This window comes from Heptranchias perlo, chromosome 8, assembly GCF_035084215.1.
Source record: "Heptranchias perlo isolate sHepPer1 chromosome 8, sHepPer1.hap1, whole genome shotgun sequence".
In the NCBI taxonomy this organism is placed as follows: Eukaryota; Metazoa; Chordata; class Chondrichthyes; order Hexanchiformes; family Hexanchidae; genus Heptranchias; species Heptranchias perlo.
Window position 1 is genome coordinate 86,073,308 of NC_090332.1, and position 12,013 is coordinate 86,085,320.

The 12,013-nt window shown below is 42.3% G+C and overlaps 1 protein-coding gene across 3 annotated transcripts in view; it reads right to left on the minus strand.

Moving 5' to 3' along the window:
• tasp1 (taspase, threonine aspartase, 1) overlaps positions 1–12,013 on the minus strand; it is a 91,534-nt gene that overhangs the window by 65,031 nt on the left and 14,490 nt on the right. For all 3 annotated transcript variants that reach the window (XM_067989461.1, XM_067989463.1, XM_067989462.1), the window contains one exon: positions 6,594–6,678. In XM_067989461.1, coding sequence (XP_067845562.1) covers positions 6,594–6,678 — 85 coding nt within the window. The remainder of the gene's footprint in view (positions 1–6,593; positions 6,679–12,013) is intronic.

Below are 12,013 nucleotides of genomic sequence, written 5' to 3' on the forward strand. Positions count from 1 at the left end.
TTTTGTTTTGTGATTCAGCCCATCCCTGATAAACCACATGTAACTATCACAGAATAAAAACACATGATAATAGAAATAGAGATCAGTCAGCATCTGTAAAGAGACAAAACAGATTATTGTGTCAGGTATGAACCATTTGTTGAAACTGGACTTCACTCAACCCATTTAATTGAATAAGGAAAGGTTTTGTAAAGATTTCCACCTCCAACAAAAAAAGGTAAATTAAGCAAATGCCTAACTACATCCTATATCAAACAGAACAAAGAGGACCGTAATCTTTTACATAGAAATTACAGCATGGAAACAGGCCGTTGAGCCCAGTGTTCATATCCTCCACAGGAGCAGATAGTCCCAATGCCATGTGCTCATGCTGCTCCCATATCCCTTTATCCCCATTTCTTTCAACCACCCATCTAACCCATTTTTAAAATGTTAGCATAGTTTCTGTTTGAATCACAAACTCCAGTAGTGCATTTCACAGCCTCACAACCCTCTGCATAAAAAAGTTTCTCCTGCTCTTTGACATAAATCTCTTACATTTAATCTTACATCTATGTCACCTCAATCAATTGTTCAAGATTCCTCAATCACTGGAAAGTGTGTGCCTATATGCTCTGTCTACTCTTCCATAATTTTAAACACCTGTCAAATTACCCTGGAAACTCCTCAGTTCTAATGAAGACAGCCCCAATTTTGACATTCTTTCTTCATATTTATATTTCCTTGCACCAGGCAGCATTGAGTGAATCTGTGCTGTACCATCTCTATTGCCTCAACATCCTTCCTGCAGTGTAGAGCCCAAAACTGCACACAGTACTCCAACTGTGGTCTTTCTATGGTTTTATGTAGAGTCACCGTTACATCTCAGTTGTTATATTCTATAGTTGTTGCCATAAAATCCAGTATTCCATTAACTTTCCAGTTGAGACTCTGCTTTTAATGTTTTGAGAACCTGAACCTCCAAATTCCCCTGCTCTTCCACATCACAGTTTCCCTCCCAAAGTATATTTATTATTTTCATGAAAACTCTTCTCTTGGAGTTGCCCTCCCCACAGGTAGTGCAAAGTCCCACAATCCAGCTGATCACAGGCCAGCAACCCCTCCTCACTTTATCTGAGTTAATCACAAGTACCCAAAATTTAAAAAAGGTTCCATTGCTCCACACTGATGTCCTTCAATAGGGTTGGAAAAGAATGTTTACCAATCCTGCAACAATGTTCCAAATTGTGCTATCAGGTGAAAACCACTACCAGCACAAAATTAACCAAAGTGGCACAAAACCACAATATAAAAATCAGCATAGCACACATAAGGACTGAAAACAAAGAGCAAGTTCAAGGTTGCACTCTAATCTCACAGTTCAGATGATCTGTTATTAAAAGGATTAAGTTTCACTTGTTCAGTTTGTCGTTTGAAATACTATATTCAATTAGATTATTGCCTCGTAAAATCACTAATACTGATTATTCTACATACTCCTATTTCTCTCTTGCAAGCACAATGGAGGATAATAAGATTTTAGAATAGAAGGGACAAGAGCACAGGACCTCCGCAGAAATAAAATTTCTGCAGTAAACCCAGAGCATAATGATTGGTAAGCATTTCTGATCAATGTAAGTATTTCACTATACACGGGCTACAGTTAAGTGCTCTATGCATTAAGTGTTCAAGTCGATACTTACTGTAAGAAGATGCCGTCATACCACATCAGATGTCAGCACCAGCAGGGATGAAAATGACACGTCACTAGTATGAATTCCCAATACATCATTTTAGTTAGTGGGAAAACAAAAGCTTTCCTACTGATGGGCTTCCTTAGGTCCTATCTACAGATGGAAAATGTAACATGGGACCCTAGAGTTTTAAGACATGTCCCACTATTTAAAATAAGGAATCTGGGATAAGTTAAAATTAAGACCATTATAGAAGTATTTGGTGACAACCCAACAGAAGAGATATTTATTTAGATTGGCTTTAGATATAAAAGGGGTCATTCTGCAAAGCTCTTTTTCTAGCATGGAGTCTCTCAAAATAGGAGCAGAGGGCACAGAAGTGGACCTACAGCGTTACAGGCCTATTGCCAACCCTGCGCCCATGAAAGGAAGCACCACACTCAGAGCGGAGCAGTGCAAAATTACCCATATAAAATGTACCTACAGCATCAATCAGGTTTTGAATGTTTGGCAAAACAACTCAAGTCGATGTTTTATAACAAAACATGAATGATGTACTGCAAAAGGACAAACATGCTTAGCAATGCCTTTTTCAGAAATCTGCTGAAAATCAACAGGCATTTATTTAGCGATGTTTTACTTTGTTATGGATGCAAGGTATTTCAGAAAGGGATGAAACTCAGATGCTGAGCAAGAATTGAGATGTGGGTTAGGGAAAGTGACAGAAGACGTGGTGCAAGAAGTAGGTTTTGCGAAGGCTTCTGAAAGTGGGAAGAGATGTGGCAAGGCAGAATGGTTCAGGAAGGGGGTATTAGGAATCTATATGGATTCAATTATTATTAGGAAAGGCAGCTACTGCTGCTGTCACGGAGACATTACTAGATGGATTCATTTAACACTCATGGAGAAGCTATTAAATGCCCGATAATGAGATCACAGGTATTTTCATTGCTTACTGCAGTTTCTGTACTTGTCCCCAGTATATTTTTTTTTAAATTAGTTTTTCTTTTTTCCCCAATTTCACTCAAGGGCACCAAAAAATGTTGACATTACTTAAAAAAACTCACTGCAAACCAACACGTAGATCAGGATGATACAAGTTGAAGCTGAAGTGCTAACATAGATGAATCCACATAAGATTCCTAATGTGCAATATCTTGTCAGATATCCACTCTTTGTCCAAATAACTTGATTTTATTTCAGCTATACAAGAATTTGCATGCTTTCTCAGATATTAATAGAAAACCAAACACAGTACATGCTATTTACAGGTAGATAAAAACACTGAAAATCCTGTAGAGTTATGTAATTCTTTACACTTGGACAGGTTACTATTTGGCAGGGTCATCATATTCCCTCATCAGAGGGCTGAGGTCCCACCTGCAGGGGATGGGGGAGGAGTCTGTGGGTACCAGTTTCGCACAGTGCCTAGTACCTGAGGGGTGTGGAAGCAGTGTCAGTGTCAATCTATGGGTTGGGGATTTAGGCATGCAGGAAACAGGCCTATTTCTCCAGATACAGTCTCTGTAGCTTGACAAATTTCCCAGCTGTATTTTGCCCAGTGGTTTTCGGCCCACATTTGATGAAGAGGAGGCATCAGGAAGTGCCAGACTTTCTTGCAGCAAAAGCTAGCCAAGTCTGCAAGTGGTAGGGGTTCCTTGCCCCTAGCAGTAAGCCGAGTAGTCTTGGACTTGGATCTGGTGGGATGGTAAGGCAGTCACAGCTTTGGTGGCCCGAATGCACTGATCCAGAAGAACTGGATGTTACAAATTGGATAGCCAGGAAGGATAGACTACTAGAACTGGTCTTCAGTTGCCTCCAAGCCTTTATTCACAGAACTCAGCACTCCCCACACCCTAGATAAGTTCTCATATAAATGGATACAAGAGAGGGTCCCCAATTGATGTGTACCACCTGAATACAATTAACACTAATTGATATAAATCATATGGATTCAATTAATATTGGAAGCAGGAGTATGAGAATGTGTGAAATGTGCCCTTCTGGCCTGCGAGCACTTAACTGACTAAACTGGGTGGAAATTATGGAGTGTGTGTGGTGCAGAATTGAGTTGGTCCTCCCTCAATCCTGCAGAGTTTGTGATCTGCTGGGAGTGGGTGGCCCAGGTCACGTTCTCAATATTTACATAAGCAATCATGGAGCAGAATATTAAGTAGATGATGACAATGTGTCTGCAGGAAGTTCTCTGTTGCAGATGGCCATTTCTAACAGGGTTGACTGACATTGGAGTTTAGAAAGCTTCAAAGATAGTTTGGATTTGAACACAGCAGAAGTCCAGTTGGGGAAGTGGGATATAGAACCTGTTGGAAGGGCATGATTTGGCCCTCATGGAGCAGTTTCCCTATTTCAGAGATGCCTTTTCATGTCATGTCTTGATGTCATTTAGAGAGAGAGAGTCTCTGCAAAGCCACAGCTGTTCCACACAGCAAGAGGGTTGACAGGTCTTGGGATACCTTCAGGGCTGGAGGCTGCCAGGGAGAGCAATGTAACTGAGCAATTTGAGCTCCAGTTAAGTCTTTTCTGGGGTCCCAAAAGGGGAAGAATGTGTCATATACTTGGTCTGGCAGCACTTGCCTCCATTCCCAGCCATAGGTTTTGAGGGGAAACCTAATTTCAAACTGTAATTTCTTGCAGCTTAAAATGACACCCATTGGACTTGACAAAACTAGGAGTTCACCGTTATCTGTTCAATAATAACTGACGCTGTTCTGAGAATTCTATTGCTCCTGGATCTGATTTCCAACCAGAAATCTCTATGTTTTGTTAGTCCAATCAGCATGGGAGTCATCTCAGGAAATACAGTTTTGCAGCATTCTGCAAGTCTTGGATTGCTTTTTGGATTTTGTTGGTCAAGATTGAGTGCCCTCGCTCCTTCCAAAAGCCACTTCAAAACCTACTTCTTCAACTCCACTTTCATTAACTTTCCTAATCTTGGTTCAGGGAGTTTTGCGCTGTTGGGCAAGAGTATCCAAATATGCCATGAAGTATCGATAGTCAAGAATTTAATTATTTACCAGTGACATTGCTCACAGATGATCTGAAGCATAGCTGAGCTGTTTATCATGGTCGCATCATGTGCCAGGCATCATACATGAGGATGGGTGGAACATAAATTTTTAAAAATTAAATCACTATCCCTGTGTGAAGTAGGGACTTATCTGTTTACTAGCTCCAGGTAAATAAACACATAAGAAAGAAAAAACAGAGGGGGAGTAGCAGCAAGCAAGAGCCAGTGAGTGGATTGGGGGTCAGGAAGAGAGATAAAGGGAGAGAAAGAGTTTGGAAAAGGGTGGGAGGGGGGGAAGCTTTATGCTGTATTCTGGGAGTTACAGTTCATCAGGACAGCATTGTTGCATTCTGGGAGTTCTAGTGTGACATGCATAGAGTGACAGTTGTGCATTCCGCAACTCTGCTACTTTGGTTGAGTTTTTTTCCCCCCACTCAGTCCTGGAAAGTTCAGCAAAATTTAAGCACCAGACTTCTGAGACAGAGAATGGCCTCCAGATGGAAGCATTCATGGAGTCTTTTCAAGCACACAAAAGAAATCTTAAGTTTAATGTTGTTGCAAATTGTATAATTTAAATTATATAATTAGGAAACTTATTTTTAGTACTCGCTCTTCTGGTTAGTTACAAAAGATTGCCTACAAAACAACTTCCAAAAATTATTTCAAGTCATTACTACTCTTTTCCTTGCTAGTTTTTTTTGATAGCTGTTTGCTAATGGCTGATTCATAATTTTTGTATCTTCACAGCACTTCTTGATTAATAACTTTCATACCTGCTTGCTACTTGCTGATTGGCAAGGCCCACCCTTCGATTACATTTTGTTAGTGTTGCATGGCTCAAATTCATTTTCATTCAGGCTCAACTGTGGATGAAGCACTATAGGAGCAAGATGTTTATACTTCTAGATTTCTTGGAGGGGCACAATGAAAAGACATGAATAATTTGTCTACATCTCGTTGACCTACATTGGCTCCCGGTCCGACAATGCCTCGATTTTTAAATTTCTCATCCATGGAAAACCACTCCATGGCCTCGCCTCTCCCTATCTCTGTAACCTCCTCCAGTCCTAAAACCCTCAGATCTCTGCGATCCTCCAATTCTGGCCTGTTGTGCTTCCCCGATTTTTATCGGTCCATCATTGGCCGCTGTGCCTTCAGCTACCTGGGCCCAAAGCTCTGGAATTCCCTCCCTAAATCTCTCCGCCTCACTACCTCTTTCTCCTCCAAGACGCTCCTTAAAACCTACCTCTTTGAATAAGCTTTGGGTCACCCGTCCTAATATCTCCTTATGTGGCTCGGTGTCAAGTTTTGTTTGATAACGCTCCTGTGAAGCACCTTGGGACGTTTTATTACATTAAAGGTGCTATATAAAATGCAAGTTGTTGTTGCTGTATCATCCAGTTAAATTATTGCTTTTGGTTTCTGGTCTCAGAGCAGCACAGATGACAGACAGAAACAAAATAAACTTCCATTTATATTGTGCTTTATCATTTGCTCAGGATATCTCAAAAGAGCTTCATAGCTGTCGTGAAAAAGTTTGTCACCCCAACTATCTTGTCCTCCTATATACTTTTAGTACTTAGACTGCAATGGGAAGGAACACAGATCCTAAAGTGGTTATTTCTTTATTAGCTGCAATATACTGCATGTAATTTTTTTTCCCAATTACGACAACACTGGTAGACGATACTTCCTGTACTAAGAAACAAGCAAAGATTAAGAACCGTTCTGCTCACCCAAGCGTACATGTATGAATTGCATAAACCATTGAAGGAAAAAGCTTATTTTATAAATATGTTAGTTATAAATACATAAAATGTTTTGATTATGTACAACTTTAGAAACCATCGTGCATTAAAAACCTAAGACACAATAGCAGGAAAAAAAATTACCAAGGAGGAATTCTGCCAGCAGAGAGCTTCCCCTTCTGTGCTTCATTTAACAGTTTATTTGCAACTAAGATTGGATTCTTGATCCCTAAAAGTAAAATTAGATAATGGTTAATGCACTTCACCTCACAAAAAGTTTGAACATAGTATTTAATAAATTACCTTAGCCAGATTAATACATTTTCTTTTTGCTTGCTGTACTTCATTGTGCTATAAAAGTACTTCATTGGCTGTAAAGCACTTTGGGACATCCCGAAGTCGTGAAAAGCGCCATATAAGTGCAAGTCTTCCTTCCTTCCACTCTGCTGTGTTCTCGGCTCTTCCCAACTACCACATAAATCCCTTTTAAAATATATCAACTGATCTAGAATTAACTATGGATTCCAGTAATTCTGTTGCTCAATAGTGCATTCGACCAGACAACCGCCTTCCACGCTGAAATAGCTTAAAAAATAAAACTTCCTTAGGATTAATATTCATTTAATGGTTATCTTTGTTTTTGTACTATTCAAAAACCCTCAAAACAAGAGTTGCATTCTTTCTTAGTACAGGTATTTACAAAGAAAATACCAAGTTATGTAGAGGATAACATACTAAACACAACATGGTTCCGTGTACAGGAATACCAAAATGCACTGCTATGGACTGATGGTGGGCAATGGTTAGATACCCCTAAAGCTACTTAGTTTAAAAATCTCAGCTACACTTGTGGGGAGGTGCCAAATAGCAGGAAGTCGCTTGCCCACAATTGCAATTAAAAGATTAAATTGCTTATACCTATCAGCCCACTCACACAATTGGAATTGCCCAAGAGGACTACTGGTGTTGGTCTGAAAGCTGGCTCTGCTGGCTTGGCCATGAGATTTACAACCTGAATGGTCCTGCACACCCTCATTAGGAGGGAAATGGCCTTTATTATAAAAATACAAAACATGCACATCTACATGGTAATCGCATTGAAGCGTCAAGATGTCAAAGTTCAAAAAAAGCGAATATCACATGGTTTGTAAGTCAACCTGAATCTGAAAAATAAGATTACTGCCTCAAACTCATTTTCATTCATCCTTTCAAAATTATATACCGTGGAGCTAATGGAAACAGATTTACTCAGTAATGGACTCGTTCTTTCAATGGCAGCATCCTATGTGTAGGTAATCAACTGCACAATGAAGGTATAGAGATCATGATTTATTCAAGTTTATCAAATAATTTATCATCAACAGTCAGGAAATTTTTGTTCAAATAACGAGTGGTAATTGAGAATGGGTATGGAGAATTTGGGTCCTGGAAAGTTCCTCTGTCAGATACAGGATTCAATGATTAAGGGACACAGCTTTAAGATAAACGCGTCAAAAAGCAAATAGAAAATTTAGGCAACTTTTAATTTATTAACAGGGAAATAGAACTGTGGGACAGATTACCAGCAAAATACAGAAAACAATGGCAGGTTTAAAAAAAAGACTGGATGAATTTCTGTTAGAAAAGGGAATACAGGGCTATGAATTCTATAATCAGTAAGAAACGTGAAGGGATGTTTGGAAAAGGAGATTTCGAACAGTTGGCTAAATGGTCTTCCCCTGCCCAAAACTTACTTCTATTACTGTGTATATATGTAATGACATTAGTACACTTGGGTGAAGGAGTTAATGAGGTGGGTAACAAATGCTCACTTGTACAAATATGATCTTAAATTCAACAGCACTCAACTTCAACTACATTATTGTTAATTTAGAATTTGGTTGTTCGCTCCACAGACATCATAAAATGAAGCTTGGGTCAGGGTCTCGGTTGGTGGTGCAGCAGTATAAAAATCATATTGCAAATTAACCTTCCATCCCCCAAAAAGTAACAAAACACATGGTTACCAGCTGTGACATCTTATTTTTCTAACATTCACTAATATGGCCAGCATGATTGACTAAGTCATGAGTCAGTCATTTGTTTTGTGGTCAGGTTCACTTGTGGTAGAAAAACATGACACAGCTGGCAACCATGTACACTTGATTTATAAAAATACAAAAAGGATCCAAATAGAGCTCCATCCAAGCAAGTTTAAGGATACTTTTGCTTTGTGCCATTTTAAGACGTTTGTCACAATGATTGGAGTGTTCAAAGCTAGCTAGTTTCCTTTTAAATGTTTTATAATGAGAATGAGCACCACCTTTGTGAGGGGGGAGGGGAAAAGAAGATGCAAGAAGTTCATTCTTTATTTAAGTTTAACTTCTCACTGGTGAAATCCTTCCACATAATTTGTAGATTGAACACCAGCCACGAAGAATACCAATGACAGAGGACATCCATGTGCTGATACCTGTCAACAGCAACAACATGTGCTGATACGTATTCCATCACACTCCTGACTTGTGCCTTGTAGATGGTGGAAAGGCTTTGAGGAGTCAGGAGGTGAGTCACTCGTCGCAGAATCCCCATCCTCTGACCTGCTCTTGTAACCACAGTATTTGTGTGACTGGTCCAGTTAAGTTTCTGGTCAATGGTGACCCCCAGGATGTTGATGGTGGGGGATTCGGCGATGGTAATGCCGTTGAATGTCAAGGGGAGGTGGTTAGACTCTCTCTTGTTGGAGGCAGTCATTGCCTGGCACTTGTCAGGCACGAATGTTACTTGCCACTTATCAGCCCAAGCCTGGATGTTGTCCAGGTCTTGCTGATGCGGGCACGGACTACTTCATTATTTGAGGGGTTGCAAATGGAACTGAACACTGTGCAATCATCAGCAAACATCCCCATTTCTGACCTTATGATGAAGGGAAGGTCATTGATGAAGCAGCTGAAGAGGGTTGGGCCTCGGACATTGCCCTGAGGAACTCCTGCAACAATGTCCTGGGGCTGAGATGATTGGCCTCCAACAACCATTACCATCTTCCTTTGTGCTAGGTATGACTCCAGCCACTGGAGAGTTTTCCCCCTGATTCCCATTGACTTCAATTTTACTAGGGCTCCTTGGTGCCACACTTGGTCAAATGCTGCCTTGATGTCAAGGGCAGTCACTCTCACCTCACCTCTGGGATTCAGCTCTTTTGTCCACGATTGGACCAAGGCTGTAATGAGGTCTGGAGCAGAGTGGTCCTGGCGGAACCCAAACTGAGCATCGGTGAGCAGGTTATTGGTGAGTAAGTGCCGCTTGATAGCTCTGTCGACGACACCTTCCATCACTTTGCTGATGATCGAGAGTAGACTGATGGGGCGGTAATTGGCCGGATTGGACTGGTCCTGCTTTTTGTGGACAGGACATACCTGGGCAATTTTCCACATTGTCGGGTAGATGCCAGTGTTGTAGCTGTACTGGAACAGCTTGGCTGGAGGCGCAGAAAGTTCTGGAGCACAAATCTTCAGCACTATAGCCGGGGTGTTGTCGGGGCCCATAGCCTTTGCTGTATCCAGTGCACTCAGCCATTTCTTGATATCATGTGGAGTGAATCGAATTGGCTGAAGATTGGCTTCTGTGATGGTGGGGATATCGGGAGGAGGCGGAAATGGATCGGCACTTCTGGATGAAGGTGGTTGCAAACGCTTCAGCCTTGTCTTTTGCCTGCACTTGCTGGACTTTGCCATCATTGAAGATGGGGATGTTTGCAGAGCCTCCTCCCTCTGTTAGTTGTTTAATTGTCCACCACCATTCATGACTGGATGTGGCAGGACTGCAGAGCTTTGATCTGATCCGTTGGTTGTGGAATTGCTTAGCTCTGCCTATTGCATGTTGCTTCCGCTGCTTAGCACACATATAGTCCTGTGTTGTAGCTTCACCAGGTTGGCACCTCATTTTTAAGTACGCCTGGTGCTGCTCCTGGCATTCTCTTCTACACTCCTCATTGAACCAGGGTTGATCCCCTGGCTTGTTGGTAATGGTAGAGTGAGGAATATGCCAGGCCATGAGGTTACAGATTGTGCTGGAACACAATTCTGCTGCTGCTACTGGCCCACAGCACCTCATGGATGCCCAGTTTTCAGCTGCTAGATCTGTTCTGAATCTATCCCATTTAGCACGGTGGTAGTGCTACACAACACGTTGGATGGTATCCTCAGTGTGAAGACGGGACTTCGTCTTCACGGGGACTGTGCGGTGGTCATTCCTACCAATACTGTCATGGACAGATGCATCTGCGACAGGTAGATTGGTGAGAACGAGGTCAAGTAGGTTTTTCCCCTCGTGTTGGTTCGCTCACCACCTGCCGCAGGCCCAGTCTGGCAGCTTTGTCCTTCAGGACTCGGCCAGTAGTGGTGCTACTGAGCCACTCTTGGTGATGGACATTGAATTCCCCCACCCAGAGTACGTTCCGTGCTCTTGCTACCCTCAGTGCTTCCTCCAAGTGATGCTCAACATGGAGGAGGACTGATTCATCAGCTGAGGGAGGGCGATAGGTGGTAATCAGCAGAAGGTTTCCTTGTCCATGTCTGACCTGATGCCAGAGATTTCATGGAGTCCGGAGTCAATGTTGAGGACTCCCAGGGTCAGTCCCTCCTGACTATACCACTGTACTGCCACCTCTGGTGGGTCTATCCTGCTGGTGGGACAGGACATACCCAGGGATGAGTCTGGGACGTTGGCTGAAAGGTATGATTCTGTGAGTATGGCTATGTCAGGCTGTTGCTTGACTAGTCTGTGGGACAGCTCTCCCAATTTTGGCACAAGTCCCCAGATGTTAATGAGGAGGACTTTGCAGGGTCAACTGGGCTTGGTTTGCCTTTGTCGTGTCCAGTGCCTAGTGGTCCGATGCCGGGTGGTCCGTCCGGTTGTATTATTATTGTGACTTTCTGTAGCGAGATTGTACAACTGAGTGGTTTGCTGGGCCATTTCAGAGGGCGATTAAGAATCAACCATATTGCTGTGGGTCTGGAGTCACATATAGGCCAGACCGGATAAGGACGGCAGGTTTCCTTCCCTAAAGGACATTAGTGAACCAGATGGGTTTTTCACAACAATCCTGTAGTTTCATGATGTGTTTCCGCCAGATCAGTTGTGTGCCAGATACATTCAAGTCTGCGCCCCTTGAACTTGACTGAGCAAAGATGGGGCTAAACCAGGGATAAAGACCAGGATGGGAGAGAGTAATGGTTTTACTGGGGACAAAGGCATCATAGATGGAGGTGAGGGTGTAGTTGAGCAAATCAACAGCTGCAGAAGTATTGTGGCAAATAGAAGATCAAAGGCTTGTCAGTCGGTAGTTTGAAAATGCAGTCATAAGTGACTTTGTGGGGGGAGGGTGGGGGGGGGGTGGGGGAAGAGATTTCTCCAGGGGATCTGCAAAAAGAAGTGGGATTGGAAGAGGGTAGGGGGAAGTGGGTGGTGAGAGATGCAAGAAAGTAGTCGGAGATGGCCTTATCTGCGATTGAGACCATAGGAGTAGAGAGGCTATGTGAGATGGTAAGTTGAGGAGGTGGACGTGAATATGGGTAGGAGCGTTT